The 23,595-nt window shown below is 36.4% G+C and overlaps 1 protein-coding gene across 14 annotated transcripts; it reads right to left on the bottom strand.

Annotated features, from left to right (window-relative positions):
* Window positions 1–36: 36 nt before the first annotated feature.
* On the bottom strand, window positions 37–23,342 carry LOC135162269 (guanine nucleotide-binding protein G(q) subunit alpha). 14 transcript variants are annotated; one of them, XM_064120635.1, is made up of 10 exons: window positions 22,432–23,341; window positions 19,802–20,473; window positions 6,944–7,128; window positions 6,681–6,835; window positions 5,702–5,830; window positions 4,893–5,021; window positions 4,022–4,151; window positions 3,787–3,940; window positions 2,522–2,629; window positions 37–1,230 (listed from the first exon to the last, which is right to left on the bottom strand). In XM_064120635.1, the coding sequence occupies exons 2-10, from the start codon at window positions 19,917–19,919 to the stop codon at window positions 1,148–1,150; spliced, it is 1,191 nt and encodes a 396-aa protein (XP_063976705.1). In that variant the 5' UTR covers window positions 19,920–20,473; window positions 22,432–23,341; the 3' UTR covers window positions 37–1,147. The 14 variants fall into 14 exon arrangements, with proteins under 14 accessions (XP_063976705.1, XP_063976593.1, XP_063976583.1 ...); XM_064120618.1 differs by lacking the exons at window positions 37–1,230; window positions 5,702–5,830 and adding exons at window positions 1,578–2,314; window positions 2,420–2,435 and having other exon boundaries at window positions 22,432–23,339; XM_064120523.1 differs by lacking the exon at window positions 4,893–5,021 and having other exon boundaries at window positions 22,432–23,339.
* Between the last annotated feature and the right edge of the window lie 253 nt (window positions 23,343–23,595).

Below are 23,595 nucleotides of genomic sequence, written 5' to 3'. Positions count from 1 at the left end.
TGAATTTCTTGGATTTGAGTCACATGCAGAAAAAACTTTGTCGTTTCTTGCACAAATTTTATTCCTCTTAAAAAAAATCATTCTTTCTTGTTTTTCATTTTAAATACAAATTGAACAAAAAAGAAATTAATAAAATACAGAAGATTAAGGAAAATAATGAAAGAAAAAACACTTTGGCTTTTTTTGCAACTAAACGAAGGACTGCAATAGGAACACCACGCTAGTAAATGGCACTAGAATCGCTCTCACTTGTGTTTAAACCGACTTAATCGTGATTTGTAAAAAGCTTTGTTGTCCTCTTATTTTCAATTTTTGTCTCACTCATTGTTGGACTTCAAATTTTCTTTCGTCAATTATAATTTCATCTTGTTTCGCCCTCATTTTATTATCTATCAATCCTCATTCGACGGAGACCCCACAAGACCAAATGCATAGTACGCAGGTTACTCTGAACTATTCTTTTTGTTTGTTTAATATTTTTTTTTCCATTAATTGATACTTATCAATTTTTTTATCGTTTATATAAAGATCAGGCGATGTCACAGTCAGCCAGGCTCGATCGACTAAGCTAAGCTATAAAAAGGTAACAAATTCAACAAATAGAGTACGAAACTAAATCAGTTTGTTGGTATCGACAGTGAAAAGTTTTTTTTTTAGGAGAGAACGTATAACGCTCAGAGTTAGGTCCTTATTGTTTCCATTTTTAAATCTTCATTCGCTGGAAATTTTCATTTTTTTAGCTAACTAAAATGTTGGTACACTCGTGCAACTGCCGCAGCACAACGAGTCATTCGATCATTTTTCAGCCTATTTCCATTTACTTTTTTCAAAATTTTATTTTCATACAATTATTTTTTAAATATTTTTATTTCGCAGTTTATTCCATCGTTATTTTCACCCATTAGTTTTTCAATCCCTTTTTCTTTACTATGGCATTCATCGTCTCCAATAGTCGTAACTCTGTGTCCGTCTTTACGGTTGTTTTTTACCTCATTAAACGAGTTTGATCAACAAAGTCCGTTTTTTTTTTTGTAAATTCCTTCATTTTGTGTGTTATCATTTTGTGGTTAAAGCTCGCAGATTTTTGGCATCTGGAGCTCTGATTAAATACAGATGAATCCACTGTGGGATGTCATAATGTCCGAACCTACACCAAATTGTATTCTTTCAAGTTTGACTGGAGAATTGTGTCCTTAACCGCCGCAAATACAAATCTAATGTTCTCGGTATCTAAAAACAAAGACAATAGAATTAATACGAGTTCTGCAATGCTGAGGAATTGGAATAATTTTATTATCAGTAGTAAAGAAGATACTAAGTCGATGTTTACTCACCTAAAACGCAAAATTTTCAGCGGAATAAATTTATTCATGCAGTTATTAGAAGAGAAAATATTGTTTCATGCGATTTTTGTTCTCTATTGAAGTGAGAAAACGTCGTTAATTATGGAACTTCGAATATAAACGCCATTTTATAGGAAAAAAATCAACAATTGACGAGTTGGTCCATGAACCATTACATTTTATCACTTCAACAATATGTTCATCTTGAGGAATTGTTAAAAAGATGAAATTAAATAGATTGATGCACGTGATTTTATTTTATGCATACAAAAATGATTTGTCAGTACTTGTATGGAAATAACATATTTGAGAAGTACTCATCATCTTTCAACTCGGAATTAATATGATCGTACAGATAGTATGCGATTATTGATACACGCATACAAATTTTATCCTCGAAATTCCCTCTAATTTACTCACGCTTTGTTACTAATAATTAATATGTATAGATAACTAATCAGTATTTATTTGCATCATTTGTTACCCCTTTTAATTTATGTCTTCCCTTGAATCTAAATTTTATGCACATTTTTTCAAATCTCGTTCACGAAAAATTAAAAATATCCATAAACCATCGCTGAGCAATTGGGAGAACGGTTGAAAAATATCGCAATATTGTTCACACAAGTAAATGGAAGATAATGAGAAGCGAGAATAATTATTTTGAACAGATTACTAACATCACGGGCCAAGTACCTCGTTCGTATTTTATCCACTTGGAAAAAAGCCGGCGAAATAAGTACGAAAATAAATGAAATACATTCCAAATAAAAATAATTATCATTCTAATAACGTAGAATTTTTTCTCATCACATAAAAGACATTTTTTCCTTCTTTATGTTTTTTTTCTCTCTCTCTCTCTCTTGCAGCGTACAGATGACAATCAATTCAAGCGAGATTAAATTCCTTGAGAGCATTCTGCATTATTGTATCTTTGACAGCGCAGAATACGAGCTTAATATTCTCAGTATCTGTTCACAATCCATGCAGCATGCAATTGAATAAATAAGAAAAATCGTCAGATGACAGATTAGTCCAAATCAATTAGTCAAGATCAATTAAATATCCAAACTCACCCTAACGAAACAATCGCTACACACAGAATGGTAAGAGTAAGCAAAGAAAAGCTGTTTTACTGGTGCAATTGCATGTGGGATAAATAATAACAGCAATTTTACCTGTAGCGCACGTGAAGTGAGAATAAATAATTTTCTCGCTATCGGGATTCAAGTCGACAAACATCCTTAATATGAATTCTCTAGCAGCTGTGGCCTCTCTCTGTGGGCCTGTAAAATACGTGGGTAATGGACACCGGGATATTAATTTCTAGGGGGTAAATACTGCATGAAATCATTGGACCTTTGGGATAGATTTGGATTTTCCATGTTGTTTTTTCATTTACTCGTCACATTTTTTAGTTTCCTAGCTATATTTCCATAAATTAATTTTTAGCCGTAGACAATCAATGATTTATTGGCCAACTCAAGAGAATATATTGAAAAGTGGTTGGCGCTGAGAAATTTCTCAACAAAACATATTTCCACGCTGTCAGAAGTTATTTTTAACGAGATGTTGAAAATCCACTTATTATATTTTACTACTTTCGAGGCAAATTCAATTTACATATGAACGAAGAATAATTAAATAATTAAATTGCAGAATTGAATTCGCTAATTAAGTTATGATGTTATTACCAAGAAAAAAAAAGATTTCGTACACGTTAAATATTTTTCTGTGGGGTTGAGGATTACTTCTAATTCAGGATAAACTTTATCGAAGGACAGTTTATTGTATTAGCGTCAATACATATCTAGGAAGCCTCTTTTGTGCTGTTAACAAGCTACTCAGCTTATGCAACACCGAGCAATAATTTAATTTATCGGCCTTGTCTCATTTCGTGGGAATCCAACATTCAACATTTATTGTTATTCCTAAATGGAAAGAGGAGAGAACTATTCAAGTCTGTACAGAGCTGTTTATAGTGAAATCTAGCGCTACAGGGGATTTTTCCAAATTTTATTCTCTTTCTTTTCTCATCAGACCTGTTGCAGTGGTGAAATGAGAGTAACATTGTCGGTCTGGATCAGGATTTGAGGATAAATAAACCTTCAAGATGTATTCTCGTGCTGGAACAGGGTCTTGCTTTGGACCTAGACCATTTCAATATTTTCAATCATAGCAATAATGCTGAGGGGTCAATCATTCGTTAATGTTCACTATAAAGGCTTTCCCAGTGATGGAAAGAGACGAGAATATTTCGCAAATTTTACACAGGCCATTTCAACAATATCCTAGAAGATTTGGAAAAAATTATCCAAATTTCCTTTTAGAGCTATTATCAAAATAACCTGCAGATTCACTCGAGTAATTTGTTCTTCAGCTTTTTACCTCTGCAGTTTTTAAGGGAATTATTCATTTACGTGAAAGAACAGATTCAATTTACCGTCATATTCTGGAAAATAATCGACGAGATGAGAGTACATGATCTTCTCCTCCAGCAAATCCTTCTTATTTAAAAACAGAATAACGGAGGAGTGCTGGAACCAGGGATATGTTATGATCGTTTTGAATAGCGCCTTACTCTCCTCCATTCGGTTCTGAAAATTGAAAGAGATAAACCAATCAGATGCCATTTGTTAGCCAAGATTGTGGAGTAATGGTCTGTTTTATTAACTCACTTCGTTCTCAGATTCGAATAAAATTTGATCATATTCACTTAAAGCTACTAAAAATATGATGGAAGTGACATTTTCGAAACAATGAATCCATTTTCTTCTCTCAGATCTCTGTCCGCCGACGTCCACCATCCTGAAAGAATAATAAAGATCTCAGCGATGAGAATACTAACAAAACACCTCACGAACGTGAAATTTCATACTATTTTTCTTCTCATTTTCACTACAAACGTGCAGTTGTCAGAAGAAAAAGAGTTGAGTAAATATGTTCAACTAAATTGAAATGTAACATTCATCATCTCATTGTTATTAACACGTGATTTATGAACATTCAAAGCTTTATTTTTTTTTCTCATGCAGATGTATAAATTAATTAACAAATTGCACTAGGATCTCCTTGAAATGGTGTCTCACCGATTATGAGTTGAAAAAAAAAATCTGATATTGATATATTTATTAGACGGCTTCCTATTGCCCATTGTAGCAGTGGAGATTCTACTGTCAAGCACATCCAAGCAAAGAAAATATTCAAAGAAAATTAATGAACTTTTTAAAAGTTGCACTGAAGGAATGAATACATAAATTTCTTTTTCTCATGCAATCGCAACCTCGTGCTTTATTCCAACATTGTCTCAATTGTAGCGATGATTCAACATCAAATTTGAATTACCTCATTACCATTTTCTATTCTGTAATCATCATGAAGCAAATTTTTGAATTTTAAATGTTGTTTTACCTCCGAGAAATCAATAGCTTTTCCTTATTTCGTAAAATGTGTATCAAGAGAGTGAAATCGATAAATTTCAATTACTTTTCTAGCGTTTAATTCCAAATAGTTGAGAGTGAATCCTTTTTTCTTGCATTGAATTAATACCTAAATATGATGGAGTCCAGATCGAAGGGATATTCAATAATTCCTGTTGTAGGAGCTCGAGCCCGAAGAATGTCTTGCTCAGTGGGAAGATAATCTGGTTTTTCGATACGGTCTAGGTCGCTAATATAACTGCGAAACATAGGAAAAGCCACCGTGATAATGCATGCCATGCAGCTGTCATGATTTTTATATTGAAAATCATTAGATCAGAGTTTTAAAAATTAAAAATTATTTTGTAACACCAAATCAATAAAACAGCTAAAAAATAAAAACAATAATTCAACAGTTATTTCACGTAGTGTCTGACATATTGCAGCGTGCGAAATTCCTTAATTGCCTGTAAAATAATGAAATCAGTGTAACTGGATCCAGTAAGAAATTTATTAAAAATGCTCAGTGCCCCCATTTTCTGTCCAATTGATACCAGAATAACAAAGTGCTGTCACCTCAAAAATGAATAATTTGATCCATTCGTTTTGCTCCTGCCATAGTACTCTGGTCATGTATAGAAGTGATATCGACTAATATTTATAAATAAACATAGCGAACAAATAAAATTTCCATGACCAATCATACCATTTGTTGTTTAGGGAACTCATTGGATTCAATTACATCTGACAAAGGGGGAGGCGAGGGAAAATGAAGAATTAACACTAGGCAGAAGATGCCCGAGGAGAGAATTGAAAAATTAGTGACAGCGATGCAAATACAGAGGGAAAAAAAATTATGAAAAATTGTGACAGAGCAGTAAAAATCCCAAGATGCACGTTCATCATTCGCTGTTTTGTTCTCCACTCCATCTGACATACCTAAACCGTATTTCTTCCAAGTCAAATGGATATTCAATTATACCAGTTGTGGGAACTCTCACACGAAGAATGTCTTGTTCTGTGGGGAGGTAGTTTGGTGCTGCCACTCGATCTATCTCCATAAGGTAGCTGTAACATTATTTACTCAATATCCAATTCTCCCTTTTCGACGCAAAAACATTGTAATTTAGTTATTTCCCTTCCATTCACTGGAATTGCAGTTCTAGAAGAATTTCAAATGAGAAACGAAGAGCATACAAAAAAACAAAATCAACGGGTGGACTGGCGCAATGACTAGAAAATTCTATTAGTTGTTGGTCCATTCGTTTTTGTAATAGAATGGCAGATGGTAAATATTCTATAAAAGAAACAGAATTAAATTTCTTTTAGACATTCATTCTATTGAGATCTTTGTTGCAGGGAATTCTTGCAACATGAAATTATTGTGAATTAATCAGCAGTAATTTTGTAATGTACTGTTGAATTTACTGGTTCTTGGGGATTTACTCAAATGCAATGTATATATCGTATAATTAGAACGTGGGGATTACAATTTCTATAGACAAGAGCTTAATCACATGTGCCATGAAATGAAGAGACTCCATTATGGGCATGGGAGACGACGCCTGTACCGCTCACCTGATTTTCTCCATCATCGTTCATTTTTCCTGCGACTCTCATTCAATCTCAGGACTCTACTATCCATACGTAATTTTCATGGAAGTTCCCTGCTTTTCATTATTTTAAATAACAAAAACACTTCGCCGAAGATTTTATTCAGGCCAAGTTTACACAGAATAAAAAGAAATTTGTTTTTCAAAAGAAGACAAAACAAATGTAAAACCAATATGAATCAATGGAAAATGAATGAAGAGAAAGAATAACGATTAACTCTTCGGGATTTCGAAAAGATAATGGGAAAGAATGGTCAACAGATGCTAACTATTTGAACTAGTTATTTAGACGGAATAATACTCACTATTTGGCTGAATCCGTCAGTTGGTATTCTCGTCGACGATCGTAACACTCTTGAATACCAGCATCTGCCCACAAATCCTTAATGGCTTCTACGTATGGACTTTCAAACGTTGTTACCGTTTCGAAGTCTATACTCCTCACCAATTCCGCTTTTTCCTGTTGAATGAGAATTTCGATTACATTTGAATTTATTTTCAAAAATTCTCCAAGAATTATCTATTTTTACTTAAATCTGGGGAAAAAATTGCTTTCACGATCACTTACTGCATTCGAGGAATCTCCATATTGAATTTTTAGAAGATCCATCGCCCGTATCATAGACTGCATCGCCATGAATATATTTTGGTAAACGAGCTTGATAAATCCCTTCTTGTCCTCGTCCGAATATCCAGATCCGTGGATAATTCTCATCTGTTTGATAAACGTAGATTTTCCCGATTCACCAGTACCTGAAAATGGTGAAAAACATTATATTATGTAAATTAATTGATAAATTAAACTACTAGAGTTGTTATCATTGAGATGAAACTTTCAAATCACGTTTTACGAATTATTGTTCTCAATTCCTTAATGACACCGGTGACTGTGGCATAAAGGAATGATTAGTGTCACGCCAATTGCCAATTGAATGTTGGTAAATGCAGTAGCTGAGTAAAAGAACGGTATACTTCAACATACCATTATATTCCACTTGAATCAAATTTTTGAAAAGTTGTTTGCATCAGCTAAAGATTTATTCTCCAAGATTCTCATTTTTACTACGAATTCAATTTTTTTTTCATGCCCTTTCACCCTTTCGGAATTCATCAATCAACTGTAAATATTTTTTTTTCCAATATCATAAGACCTATCACCAGCGTTTCATCTGGTCCTCGTTTGTTAAAAGCTGCTTTTCAATTATTATGTCCTGAACTGTTAAATTTTTTATCAACATCTGAGGCCATTATACTCATTAATTATTTTCAAAAATGAAGACAATCTTACAAAAAATGCGGCCCCTCGAGATAAACCTTAATTGAAAAAGAATAATGAGTTCTTATCCTGAAAAGACGCTTATCTCGCATGGAAAATAAATTCTTAGAATAATAGAAAATGAAAAAAAATTACGAAATGAAATTCATTTCTCCTTCGGATTCATCCACGTGTCACATCAAAGACCTTTGAATCCATCCATACGTGAGCAAAAGCCTTCCAATGCTATTGGACCGTCCGACTGGAGTTTACGATCTGTCTTCTTGTTTTTTCCATATTTTCATACCGTACATATTCGACGTTATAACCATGGAGAACTAGATGAGGTAGAAGCATGAGACGAGTGGATGATATATACCCTGAGTTTGATCGTGCAAGGAGCTATGGTGCGGTGTGTACATAAGTCAGGAAGCGGAAATCAATATCTCCGGATACTTTAGTCACTCGTACACTAAACGTTTGACATTTCTACATGTACAATTGTTTTTTTTTCTTCCTCTCTCTATCTTCTCGTACTAGCCGTCAATCAAATGAATCATAATATTCTTCTCCGGAACAATTCAATTAAATGGAGACCTATTTTAATTTATGACCCCTAGTTGATCAATCTGATATGGGGCAAGCGTGGTCAGCAGTGGAGTCAAGGAGTAACTTGACTGAATGAATTAAAATGGATTTTGTTACGCCCAACATTAACTGACGGTCAATTTCAATAAACTTTCACGCAATTTTTTCCATGAAATTGTTGTAGAAGATCATCCATAGACTTCGATAATATTTTATTGACATAAAATGTTTTCTCGACGAAATTAATGAGTTTTCTGTTGGAAAAAAAATTAGTGATTTTTTTCAGAGACTTGGACACTCTTTGATCATCACGTTGGGACATCTGAAGTAGTGTCTTCTCGCCACAATTCGCCAGGGCGTGTCGCTGTAGTCGCACATAGGCAAAAGCATGAATGAAAAGTTGCTGTTCACTGACGTGACTAGGTCTGCGGGGAGGGCACACAAAAGAGAGAGACTCATGGCCCTGTGACATTCACGCGAAAACGTTTCATTTTTTTTTATCTTTCATTTCATTTTGAATTTACACACGAGAGCCAATTCTCTGCGGAAGTCGTGTCATATAAATTTTTCGGGTATTTTCGGTCGTTTTACTTCCTCGCTTCCCGGAAACGACCTTTCAACTTCGAAGACACTTGCCAAAAACTTTTCGACTAATTGATAAATTCTCGGGATTTATCTGCAAGTTCATGACATTATAAGGAATTCGGATGATTAATTTGTGGATGGGCTATAAATTTTTTTTTCAACGCAGAAGTGTTAGCTCAGATATAGAAAATTTGCTGTCATACTATTTATTATCATGGCCCACTTCCTCGTTTCAAAATTATTTTTCTCTTCGTTGAACATCCAGGAAAAAATTCTGATACTAATCCAGACCCTAATTTCACGATTTTGTTCGTTCTCGATTCTTGATTATCAATTCCCATATACAAATGACAAAAATGTATTTGATGATTTACTCCATCCCTAGTTACACAACAATTTATGAAGACTAAATGCAATCCTTGATTTTATCAGAGAAAATAATTGTTCCCTGGTTGGCATAATTTTTACAATGAACAAAGAAAGAAGAAAATAATAACGAGGTCATATGCGAACGATAAAAAAACCTTCGGGGCCCAAGAACACGTGGAGCATTATTATTATGCATGTGGGGGTTAAAAATAAAGAAGGCATAACGTAGTGGAAGAAGGACGTGCGACAGCTCCAATGATTAAAGGGATTAAACACACGTATTATATATAAACCTAACATTTTACCATTACATTTTGTATGATTTAGCATGTATAGAGGTTCAGGGAACTTTGGCAGATCGTTGGTTTAGTTGAATGTCTGGTTGCAATCCTTCAACTGTCTATTTCAGAGGACGGATGTGTACATTTCGAAAAATTTCAAACGAATGAGTAAAAAAGCCCATAAATTTGGGCCAAAAAAGATGTTTGCGGATTTTAAAAAATGGTAAATACTGTATTAAATATTGATTTCAGTCTTCAATTGTTTAAATAATTTTTTCAACCACTAGACATATTGAGAAAAAAACTGCGAATGGGGTAATCGAGATTTGTCGTATTTTTCCAATTTTCAATGGTCTTTCAACTTGAATTTGCTCTCACTAAAATAACCGAATAAAATTGATAAATTTACGTCGGACAATTTAGGAATAATGAACCAAAAAATAATATATATTTTATAAATTCTCGGGGAGTGTGCATATATGCTCAGTAAATAAATTCTTCGATTAAAAAAAAAATGTGCTCCGTTATTCACCTCACTAAATCCTGCGAACGAGGTCACAGCATAGGTGGAGAAATATATTGTACACAGATATAACGGAGCAATTAGCACTGTAACGTCCTTAACAACGTTGCAGCTATCCGTTTCAGTTATTAATTAATCCTGAACTGTTTTCTACTGCTGTTGATTCTACCCAAAAGTGCATTCAATGTGCATTAATTTATCAGATATGTCCGTTGATTATTCAATTGAAATGAAACAGAAAATCCTATAATCGACCATAATTCCACCGTAATTGTCCTCGATGTCATAACTTTGGGGACGAAATAATATAAACTCTAAAATTTCATAATTTATAAATAATCTATAGGCCAACAAATTTATTCGTATTCAACACTTCGCGGAAAAGATAACATTCACGTTTGTTTTCCAAATATTTATCACATTAGTTTAATTGACAAATTGAGCAATGGAAAGGAATGGAATTTTTATTCTACCAAAAAATGAAAAATCAATAGCACGAAAGCTCTACTAATTGATGAGAAAAATTTTTATTGCTTCTCGAATTCCTCCAAAACATTCCACTGATAAAACATTATGTGATTCCGGCAAATTAAACAATTATTTCGTATCTAATTGTCCATAATTCGAAAATAATGTCTCCCTAATTTCTCCTATTTTCATTCTCGAAATGAGAAACTACACGAAATAAAAAAAAATCCAAGAGAGAGAGAGAGAATGGGAGAGAATGAGATGAGTCAGGTAAACACGCGTTTATCGTAAATAAATAGTGAAAATACGCAACTCAATTCGGGAGCGTAATTCCAGGGACAGTGTGGACTCCCTACGGCACCACCGGGAGTGGGTCGATAGATGCCGACGAGCGCCTTGCCTCCCCAGCCACACAGTACCACCGCCCCGATACTCTCACCCTCTTCATAGTCACCCTACCCCCTAACAAACCAGCACGTTTCAACGTTGAACCAGCCCTCACTTGCACGCCACCACTACTGTACCATCATTCTCACCAAGTCACCAACACACCAAACTTTCTCTCATCTTACTTCCTGTACTGGTAATGTCCACGCGAGATCCAGCTCCGTATTAGGGCTGGTCTACAGATTTTCCCATGTGGTAAATGGAATTATTCTTATTCACAGAAAGGAAATTCATGGTAATGGAGGACAACGAATCCACCGGAAAATCCTATGTTTGTAATTGTTACGTTTTTCAAATTCATGGGTAGGACGAAAATAATAACGAAGTTTCTAGCCTCCGATAAAAAAAAAAAATCTACGAGTATCGAAACTTCGTTGAATTTTCAATTGAACGAGAAAAAAATCCTGGGATCGTCGAAAATTTTTTGTTATTTCGAAAAAACTGTCTCTAAAAATTAGCAACAGTTCTGGGCTAGTGAGCTATTTTCGGTTTATTAATTACCGCGATCCACTTATCTTCAAACTGAATATTTAATCAGCTGAAAAAATTGCAATCGTTACGCTTCACCACTTCCCTTACGATTCAGGTGTTGCAAACACTTAACATACCGTTTTAACCGCTTAAACTTTTTTCCGCTTAACGTGACTCATAACTGGAATACATCAATTAGTAATGCTGAGTTATAATGAATAGAATGATTCTATGAATTGCTCAATTAAATCGAATTACAAGCTATTGAAGTAGCGCTTTGGAATAATTAAAATAGCCATTTTTTTTACGTCCTTCCATCAAAGAGGATCAATCCATCGTCGACGGAGATATTGCAGAGAAGTCTTAAAATTATTGCAAAATAGAGGAAACGGCGTCACAAAGTGGCTGTCGTGAAAAGGCTCTTGTCTCTCCTCGAAAGACAACACAGCTCTTATGATACACCACGTACACTTTATCTTCCTCTCTTTTCGTCTTTTCTTTACGGTTCGACACGAAGAAATATTTTTGATAAAAATTATCCTAGTATTCTACAAAAGCGCAGCATGAGTCATCGTTTCCGCATTTGTATCTCGATATTTATTAAAAATTAATTCATGAGTTCAAGTCATTTTCCTCTCGCGTACAATAAATTTTTATCGGCAGTATAACGAAAAATATATTTTGTGACCGAATAAGTCGCCCTAAAATCTCTCATCAAAATGATTCAATAATTAACGAGACACAATTACCATTTCACTAATGATTATTTTCGAAAGAAAGAGCAAAATGAATAAATAAGCTCATCACGTTGGTAATAATAAATGTCACGGTTGGATGAACGAGGAAATTGCGACTAGGATACAGCTGGCGAGGGCCCGGCCATTGAAATTTTCTCGTATTGAAATATCCACAGTGTAATTAGCAGGTCGGAAGTTGGACATGACAACGAGGAAGGGAGGAACAGCCATGCGAGTACATTTGAAAAATTCAAATTACCACATATGAAACTCAACTACTCAGAAAAGGAAACAATTTACAGTTTCTAGCCATTAAAATTGTTTAAAAATATCTACAAATTATTCTACACCGCTGAAAGATAATGCACAATGGTAGATTGAAACATCAACGGAGCCATAGAAATTATTCCGTTTTTATACATTAAATAAAAAATATCCACCAAGAAACAGCGAATGGTTTACATAATTTTCTATGAAATAAGGCGTGACAGAACGTGAGATAAGGATGGCAAGTGCAGAGGCTTGTCTCGTATGCCTTTTATTATTGAACAGCGTTAACGAGACTAAAAAATTCTGAAAAATGAACATATGATAGAACGAGGCGAATAATTTTGCAATGACACATGCAATCACTCGACTAATACTCCGGTAAACGTCATCATACGCGTGATAAACTAATCACCGATTGTCATTACTTGTAATTCACAGAAAGGTGAAGACAAACGTTAATGCAATACAATTCTAATCTCGTCAATTTAACGAACGATATCATCTCCATTCAACTGGACAATTTCCATCTCGGTTTTATGGTAATTGAAGATGTACGATAGGCGGTAAGAATTCATTACCTATATTTTCTCCGAATTTTAAATCTAAAAAATTTTACTACTCGGGGTTATGCAACTCTCGCCAAAAATTCATAGACTTGAATATTACCATATCTAAATTTAGTTCGATAATTCATGTGGATACAATGTGCGGTGGGTCTCTTTCGTGTGTCTCGTTCAACTCGTCATTCACAGTTAAAATTACCGAGGCTCTTGAACGAGAGAAAAAAAAAGCCACTAGAGAAAATAAAGAAACGAAACATTCGCGAAGAGATGATCGCGAAAAAAAAAATGGCCTGGTAGCAGAAATAACTTTCAGATTTTATCTCTCCTATCCTCCACAACACCCTCATTCCTTTCATACAATTTCTCTTAGTTCATTCATAATAAAATTCTCGGGAAGTTCCGAAAATACTCGTGTATTGAGAGCACAAGTAACGTAATAAATAAAAAAAAAACAAAAAACATTCTAGATGATTTATTCCGGGAATTTTGTAGTATTCGCTGCTCAAAGAGCAACAAATATGGTATAGAATGATGAAATTGACGACTATTATACATTTGTGTATCCTAATTATCGTGGCATTTGTTAGAGGCAGGAGAAATTAAAGCCCGGAAATGTAGTCGAGATGAAATGAACCGCTCGTCGACTCCAAAGTGCTCAACAAATGGTGACTGAGGCCAAAAAGAATTGAGGGAAGTGCTGCTGGTGACAGTGACAACTGGAAACAGTCACAGGTGGTGACTGAATAAACGGGTTTAAACTTCAATGAGAATTCCCCTGGCGATAATGACAATAATAATTTCCTTGTTAACAAGTAAAACAATTAATACTAAACTATCAGCTTCGACACTGGCAAATGGGTGATTTAACTCCACGCGGAGAACTACAATTTCTAATTTCCCGGATCGAGTTACAGATTTTGAGTTTCAGTGACAGAAAAACTTGGTATTCCCACCAAAAATTATGGTGAATGTCTCGCAGTGAACGTTAGAAGAAAAACTACTCAAAAGTTCTGTACGAAAAATTTAATTATTTCAAGTTAGCGAAGAAAATTTGAAACGTCTTTAGTCGATATATCGAGAGCCTACGAAAATCGAAGAGTGATTGAGCATCAATTCAGGGAATTTATCCCGGGAGAAACTTTTTTTTTGTTCGTGTAAAATTCTTCAGGATAAGTTTTCCAGCGTTAAATCATCAGAAAAATATCGAAGCATAATGGCCTTGGTCAATAAACTTGTGCGTCTTGAGTAATTGACCCACGTGCGGTCAGTCGCACGTGCCACAACCACTCTCTCTACCATTGTTGTACATGAAATAATATCGATACTTCTATTGCGACAACTATCATTCCGCAGTATGATCAATCTCCATAATAATTCATGCATCAATTCAACATCAATTTTACACACATCGATTTACCAAAAAAAAATTTCGCATAGCTTTCATCATTTATTCTTTTTCATCATGCTGATGTCTTATCTCAGCAGTTATTTTTAATTTGTCAAGCGCACTGTCAAAAAGGTCGTAATTCAAAGCGACAGAAATAAACGTACAAATATTGACACAAAACCAGGCTCGTAGATCATAAAAATTTGTAGTGAACAATGACGAATGGTAATTTGTTTGACGCCAGTGCATTAGATCACCTGAAGATGGTAGTGATAAACCGAGAGAAAATGAATTACATGAATTTCGAGCTAACGATGGTAAATTGTCGATTCAAATTAACTTTGAAAATCCAGGGATCACATATTTTCAAATCTCCTCCTAATTTTCAGAAATTGTCCAACTCAGCCTTGGAAATTGCTCTCTAACATTTAGAAACCGACCTCCTCACTCGGCCATTTCTGCCACAAGAAAATGAATTTATTTCATTCAATTCAGGATTTGCTTTTTTTCTATAAATTTCGCGACTCAACATTAGAGCGACGAGCGGAAAATTTGTCGATTTTTTGTTTCCCTCATTGTAGTACAGAAAGGGTACTTTATAACCGTGAATATTTTCTCAAAATAAGGGATCAGAAATCAGAGATAACCGAGTAAAGTGTACGCCAGAGGCAAGGGTTTATCGACCCTGTTGTACAGCAGGCAATTGCCTGCTTACAAAACGTTTCATGCGAATAAACTGTCGGTCGAAAGTCACGCGATTTCTCTCTCTTTCTCACTTCCTTTCTTTTTCCAACCGTCCAGTAATCGTTGGTGAGTTCGGACCGAGGTTTCGCGCGGATCGATCAGGAGGCGTGTGCGAAGCAACCCCCCCGCCCCACAATACATATATATGTACATATATATTTATATATATATCTACATCAATTCCCCGCTACAACTCGTGCATCGTCGTCTCAACTTTGGAACAGAAAAGATAACAATTTTCATTTTTTTTTTGCGGTCCTGTACATTTTACGTTAATGAGCTTGGAAAAAATTGGCAAAATTTCGGCTTCTATACATCATACTTAGCAGTAGTTGAAGATGCTCAATGTTTAATGAACCTAAAGAAGCTTATGAGACTTTCAAACAAGTGCAGGCGTTCCCTTCTCGCATTTTCTGAGTGAAGAATGCTCTCAAACGAATGTAATGATGTTTTTTACAATTTGATGAGAAAATTATTATCAACTTCAACTGACCGAATTTTTCAATATGTATGAATGACCTTTTCTGCTTGATACTTCCGTTGCTCGTCTCTGAGTACTGATGAATGGAAGTTACTCGAGTCTATGAATGAGAACGGAGGATAAGAATGATTGAGGGGCATTAATTATTACTGACAATCCTGCAGGCTTCAATTTGACGGTGAATGGTCACGTGTCAATTATGAGTTAAGGGATAAATGTTGGATAGAAGCCCTGTAGGAACCCGTGCGAAAAACCTCTCGCAGGAAGAGAATTTTTTTTTTTTGAAAAATTGGAGCGAAACTTTATGGGAAATAGAACGCTAGAACGCCGCGGTAAAAAGTCGAGTTCTGTGCAAATTTGATACCATGATGGATAATTAACGTGCTGAAAAATAACAATAATTAATCATGAATTATAATTAAGTATTGTGCACTTCCAAAATAAGAATTTCTCCCTAACTTGCTAGCGCTAGGATTTATTGAAAAATGCATTCAAACAGTGTGATATATTATTCTGAAACGCTATCTCAACTCCCGAAAAAATTTGGTTAATTGAGTGTAATGATTGGATAACGAATTATAATGGCGTTACAGCATGAGCGTCATAACTGATACATGTATTAAATGTGCATATTCAAATTATGAAAACGATGTAACTATTATCATTTCTTGATAAAAATGCTCACTCATATTCAAAAAAGAGGGAAGTTAATCAAAGAAATTGACAAAAACAGACGCAGGAGGTCAGTTTCCCTTGAACTTCCTCACTTCTGCAAACTAAATACATTAGTTCTGACTAATCCCACAGTCTATGACAATTATAAATACAGGAAATCCCTGATCTCGCTTTCATGTTCATTAACGCCCTAATGTTCGCATTTTTTCCAGACAATTTCATACAGTCCCTGTATCCCTAGTCTTCACGAGCCCATCTTTCCGCCTAATTTGGCTTCTGTGAAATAAAATATGAATTGTCTAGAGAATTTGAACTCTGATCTTCAGTTGGAATTCCTCAAAATGATCCACAGATGGAAAAGACATCAAAGGCTGAACCGAATCAATAGAAAGTAGAAAGGGATCAGCTGAAACCTTTAACGATTGCTTCAGGCAGATTTAAATAATATACCGTAAGATGTAAATCACAATAAATTGAAATGGTGAGCCATATGTTCAGTTCAGAAACGATTAATTGCATTGCGAGCAGAGCTTGAATGTTCAAAAGCAGTTCAATTTCCCCGAAATCATTAAAATTAATTTCAGAAGCCACAAAGGATATTGAGGAACCCAATAAATATTTCTCAGGTACTGTTGAACAAGGGCAAATGTGCCAATTGACGAGGAGTTTGGTTTTTGCCTGCTCCTTCCAAGGTTACATGTCATTTCGTGCCATTAACGACGAGGTTAGGGGCCTTCTATACCCGGTGTGATCAGCTGCAAGTGTTGACCCCCTTCTTATCATGACTGCGCTGTTTTGACTGAATTATGAGACTGTACATTTCAATGGGAAATTCCACAGAGAACCGTTCTTTCCACTGAGCTGAGTCTAGTCATTCGGTAACGTGTTCTCAATTTTTTTGAATTTTTACTGTCCCTGCAATGAAATTTCAGATCTAACAGCATCACACTCCGAGGCCCCTAGAAAATTATTTTAGATTTTAAATTGATAATTTTGATTACTTGAATAATCAGAAACGCTCAATACAACTCAATTCTGTTGCAGAACAATTCCGATAGAATAATGCATGGAATCTGTAATGAAGTCCACGTCCAAAAATAATCATCGATTTAGAAATAAATATGGAAATGTCAGGATTTGTGCAAACCGGAAATACCTACAGAGAAGCATCCGACAGATTTTCAGTGCCTGTTTCTCAAACATATTCGTGGAATAATTTTCAATTTGCTTCCGTACTCGTCCACCTACACCAATTCACTGCGCAAAAGCGAAATAAATCAAACGAATTAATTGAATGAAATGCATAATAGTACCAAGGACAATTTACCGAGTCAAAGGAAATTATCCAGAGTCTAGACTCATGAAATTATTGAAATTCAGCAATTGAATTTTCTATTCTAGATGAATTAGCCTGGCAAGTGACACGTTCCTTCCTTTTCTTTCAAACTTCAATAGGTTGAGAGATGGCACACTCGTATCACGTGGCTGTGGCAAAATTGAATAAGCCGGAAGTAAAACGAGAGAAACGAGTTGAACGAGGAGAGGTGAAAAAGCCAAATATAGAGACAGTAGAAAAATAATGGGCTTCATTCAATTTTCCTTCGCATCTTCACTGTCTTCTCTCATTCGTCTAGAGCAGATGAATGACATAGTAATATTGAGGAAATAATCCAAAGGGTTTTACACTTGAACTGGATGTTTTCTTGGCATGAGCCCTCGACTTTTCCAGTACAACCAGCTAAAAGATTATTTTCAGAAAAAAATATTCAGGGGTGAAGGGAGGAGGAGGAGAAGCAAAACGTGTGCTTTAAAATTGACAGAGCAGGCTAGGTTCACTGAGAATATCCATTTCGCAGAATCGTCGTAGCGGCCCCCGCGTGAATCATAATCTCAAGGGCGTACGCCTAGTTGCTCGATTTTTTTTCTTTTTTTTATTCAAGTCAGTTGTTTCATATCAACTGTGAACATTTGAACTTACTTGATAATTAAAATATATTTCATGGATACTGATGCAAAGTTATTTATCTGTGAGACCTGTACTATGGATCTACAAACTGCATCGCAAATGATTTTGCAATGCACATTAAGGGAAAAATATCAATGTATGAGGTAATTGAATTTTTGGGAACGATTTTCTCGGAAATAATTGAAGTGCCTTTTACTACTTCGATTGATTTTGCTATTAAATTAGGAATTTCTTCTGAAACTATACATTTTGCGTAGATTTCGAAAAATCGTCATGAAGTAAATTCTCTGAGAGCTTTCCTGAGTTATTATTTTGGAGATATTTCTAAAAGTGTCAGCAAATTATCTGTCGTTATCTCCTCTCAGCGAAAATTACTATCTAACAAAAAAGAGTTAAATCCACTGGGATGTTTGACAGACCCTGAGCTGTCGCCCACCGACACGAGACATTGCTCAGTACTTGGCAACTCCAAGTATTCTCCTGCTTTTTCTCGTATTATGAAACAATCGTAACAGTGCTTTCGTTGACCGAACGTTTTATAAATGAAGTGAAACATGAGAGTGAATGCACATGTAATTCAATGCTCGACAAATGGGGAATTTAAAAGTCTTTATAGTTAAATATTGAGGGAGGGGAAAACCGCAACCTCTGAAATATCAGATCAAAAATAAATAATTGAGGATATCGAGTGTTCAATTTGTTACAGAAGCGGGTAAAAATCGAAAATGAAGATGAATCCACAAATGTGATATAAAATACAGAATAAATTATTCGGGAATTATCAAATTGAAAAAAAAATCGCTGTGAAACCGGTTGTATATAAACGATATATTTTCCAGGGAATCTGCAAAAGTATTTAGGCATAGTAGGAAAAATGCTAGCCTCCAAAGATGCTAGACATTATTAAAAATCCGAAAATCCTCACCCTAAGAACATCGAAACACAGAGGAATTTCTGAGAAAAATTTTCCTACTAGCACGGAAAAAGAAATACAAGGAAGTGGCAAGGAAAAAATTCTACTATTGCTACTGTAAATTTTATTGGATTAAACGTTAATTTTTCCCCGAACTTCTGTGAAAATTTCACGCAACTAAGAGATTAAAATTTTTCCCAGTGCTCGTGCTAGAATTTTGAGAGAAAATTTATTTCGTTGAAGCTCGAAATATATAAAATTTTGATACGAAATCACTAGAATTTCTTTTGCAATTAAAGAAGTAGTTTATTATTCCGCGTGCAACACATTTTAAATCTCCAAGTTCCCAGAACGAGTAACTGGATTCTAGAAGCGAGAAATTCATTTTCCCTGTGGCGAAAGGAAACCCAAAAAGGAAAACCCAAAGGGGCATCCAAAACTGCGAATAATTTAACTGAATTATTTTTCCAACTGCCAAAGTATTCCTCCTCTGGGGCACTTTACAAAAGTCAATTGGCTCATTTTTTTTTCCTTCTATTGCCTCATAATATAAAATGAAATATACAGTAAAATCGTCAAGTACATATCGTTACTCAATAACAATAACATGAGGTGCATGAGACAATATGGGATGGGATTATTTGTTTTCCTTTTGGGATGAATTTAAATAGCAAAGAAAACATAATGAAAGAACTAAACTCACCCAGAAGCAGTAGTTTAAGCTCCCGTCTGGCATCTCGCTTGTCCCTCCGAAGTTGCCGCTCTATCTCCTGATTAATACGCTTCTGTTCCTTAGCCTCTTCCGACAAGCAGCACGCCATGATTTAGTTTAAGCAGAATCCTCGGAGGGAGGAGGGAGAAATTGGGGAGCACTTTAACCTTCAAATTGAATTGATAGAAAAATTGTACAATTGTTATTAATTACAATGCCGAGGCTCTTGAATATCCAGGGCAGGAGGCGGCAACTGCCTGCTCTCGGCTGCCTCTTTACGACCTATATTATCTTGATGCCACGGTGAATTTTTTAATTCGTATTAAGCCTAACGTCTCAGACGTTTTAACAGCCACTTTAACTGACCACGTATCACCTCTATTTTCCTCCTTATCACGTCACAAATATTTATCTTCTCAATGCACTCTTTTTAAAAATTCACTTTTCACTCGGCACTTGAGTAAACAAAATTTTATTTAGACTTTTTCTTTCACGATAAATATTTTTCCCTCGTTATTTAATCAATCAATTTGTCCGGTTTTTCTCTGTTGTTTCAGTTGTTATTTCACAGGTTTACACAAGACTGTAATCCTGACTGTTCTGCTACCACCACCTTGACGATACCAACGGCTACGGCACATTCAGAACGCCCATATGCAATCACTGAAATAAAGAGAGAAGGAATTTGTCAAAAGGCCATTTAAAAATGCTTCATCAATGATAATTAAGTAGTACAAGGGTAGGGAGGCTGTTGTCTAATGATACTGGTTTCTGGCACCTCCAATGGGCCCTAAATAATCACGAAGACCCCAGCAAATAACCCTCGTGCCATCAGCACCGGAAATATTGGAAAAATTATCCAGAATTCATTCCTCATTAACTCTGATAAACCTCTTACACGTATCCTCCACGTTGTCGACTACACGCCATCACAAAAGCCCCCAAAAAAGAAAGACAATCACTCCTACTCCGAAAACTATTGTGCAACCGTGGTCAATACCCGAAATGCATATTCCTGGTATTTCTCATCGGAAAAACACTCCAATTTCTCAACCCTCCCAAAAAAAAAAATTCACTACACATGAAAAACCGAAATTTTCTTGCACGCAACAACACCCAACCATCACTATCATTCCTGTCCACGGCTTTGTACGCGATTAAGGCAATGGCCCATGCTCACGGGATATTTGAATCCACTGAGGAAAGAGAGGATCAAATTCACCGATGTAATTGGCAATTTTTACTTTTATCAGGCTTTTTCGTGTTGAGAGGTTGTCTCTTTTCCTCGTTTGACCATAGCGGCGCGCTTTAACTCCTCTCCTTTCGTCTCATCCAACTTCTATCCCAACCTCCTTGGCCCCCGGCGCGGTTGGGTGTGGTAACCCACCGTCGCGCGCCTCTCTTCCTCACGCCCGCTCCACGATTCTACTCGTCTATACGTGTGCGTGTGCTACAGCTTCGAATACAATATTTTTTTTATTCCTCCAATTTCTATTTATCCGGAGAGAAAAGCAGAGATAAGATGCATTCTACGTGGAGGTCTCAATACTCCGGATGACGCAATATTCGCGAAAATCTGAGTCCGCTGAATGTTTTCACTGGTGTCAGCTCTTCCTGCCACTCTTTTCATCCACCATGGAGATTAAAAAAATAACTCAGTTGGGGGAAAACCTGAAGAAGAGAATAAATTACCAGGAGGCACCAGAAACCGGCTGTTTGGACGATGGGGGGAGCACACACAAAATTAATCTAGGAATTTCAGAATAAACTCGAGAAAAAAAAAACTGTTTTCAATCATCAACTCATGTCTCAACACACAATATCCACCACCCACAGGTTAACAACGGCACCAAAACTCGCGTTATCGCCGTTCCTCCTTCCAAATGTTAAAAAATGTAATTGTTTTATGATAGCGTGTAAATCTCTCTTCTCCCCGTAGACTCACTCAGTGATAAGTTTGTGTCAAAGCAGTTATCGTTATTTGATTGTTCCTTCTTGGTTCATGTTCTCACCTGTAATCGAGTACCGGTGTCTTGGCGCGCCGGCTTTTTATCAACCCCCGATTCTTACCCCACCCCTCGTCACCCCCAGTACTACCCCCGTTGCCCGTAGGAATAACCCCCTTGGAATCCAGTTAGACAAACCAGATTGCCAGAAGCCTGATATTAATTCGCCGACGATTGGAGATACCTTCGTCAACGTTGGTAGACCGTCTTTCGTAAGTTTATCGCGCGCCTACCGCGCACGTGTCCCTTCCCCCTCCTTACCGGCAAAATGTACATCCGTCTTTTTCTCTCTCCCTCACACTGTCGCAGGTCTGACTATCAATGATATTTTCTCGATAGCTCGCCTGATTGGTTTGAGAAATAAAAATTCAGAGAACAAATTTCACTCCGGTGAGGAGGTGATGGGGACAGAGACGCTTGAAATTCCCTTTTCACGAGCTTTTTTGAAAGATTATTGTGCATGTGTGTGTACGTGAGTGTGTGTGCGTGTGTGTGGTGTTTCCCACCCGCCCCAACCCAATGGGGGAGGAGGCACGGAGAACGTAACGACAGACGGAGACGTACAACCGCCACTAGTATTCCAATATTTTTGTTTGAAAAAAAATATTATTTTACTCTTTATCTGGTCGACTGGACAGCAGGTTAGATACTGAGAGCCACAAGACAATGATTAACAACAGTTTTTGTCAATAATTTAAACATTAATTTTCATTCACCACTTGGTTTTTGCACTTCTCACACTTATGCCTCGAGAGTGTGTGTCACCACTTTTTCAACATGAAAGATTACACTCCCTGATTTTTTAATTCCTCTGCTTGTGAATTTTCCGTCGCTGGATTCACCTCGACAATCACTGAGGGGGGAGATGATTTTTGGAGTTTTTTTTTTGGGGTATACTGTGGTGATGTAAACGGCTCAGGGGGGCTTTAAAAAATAGGGAGCACAACCGAGGGCTTATTTCACGAAGCGTACGCACTCGAGCCCACTGCCCGGTACTGCCCTGTTACATCCATTCGGACAATTATCTGTTTGTATTTATTTTTGTTTTCACCTTCGATGCAGTCCCACAAGTTTTTCACCCAATTTTCACAGGCTCACCGACAACTCGAAGAAAACCAATTCACTGATCATACGACGATACAATTCCACTGTTATTAATCCTTTTTCATGACTTTTCACTTCACTGTTTAATCCTCAGTCACTGTTCATTTGGGCCAATTGTTGGGAGAGAACAGTAATCCACCAGGTTTCGTGAAAAATATTATTACTGTGTCAATCGGTGATTATTTTTTGGTTAATTTGATTATGACTTTCTTATAGCCTCTCTTTTTTTCCTCCTTTTACGTTTTTTTCTCTTTTTTTTAACCGTGCAGATACACGGCTCCACGGTGCCTGCGGTTATATTTTTCTCTTGCCCCACGGTAACCGCCTATTCGCAAGATGGCGTCCGACGTAACACGGGCCTGCCGGCAAACCTCTAATCGGCATATAGTCTCGTCGTATCGCCGCAAACGTCGGCGGCGCACACGCACACCTTTTTAGTCATCAGTATCCCCTCCCCTTCTATTCGCCCACCCCCCCACCATTAAATTCCAAATGCATCCTTGTTCCACCCACTGATCTCTCGCTTAAAATCATTTTATATCTCACCTGGTTGTCCGCTCCCTGCCCCCCTCCTGTGGTCTCCACGGGAAAGGGGTCAAGTGATTCTTCTGGGGCGAAAGTGACGAGGAGGCCTGGGTCCTCAAATTATCCTAAAATTCATTGTCTTTTTGAATG

Source organism: Diachasmimorpha longicaudata, chromosome 1 (genome assembly GCF_034640455.1).
Source record: "Diachasmimorpha longicaudata isolate KC_UGA_2023 chromosome 1, iyDiaLong2, whole genome shotgun sequence".
NCBI classification, from domain to species: domain Eukaryota; kingdom Metazoa; phylum Arthropoda; class Insecta; order Hymenoptera; family Braconidae; genus Diachasmimorpha; species Diachasmimorpha longicaudata.
This window is presented reverse-complemented; position numbering and strand designations above follow the sequence as displayed.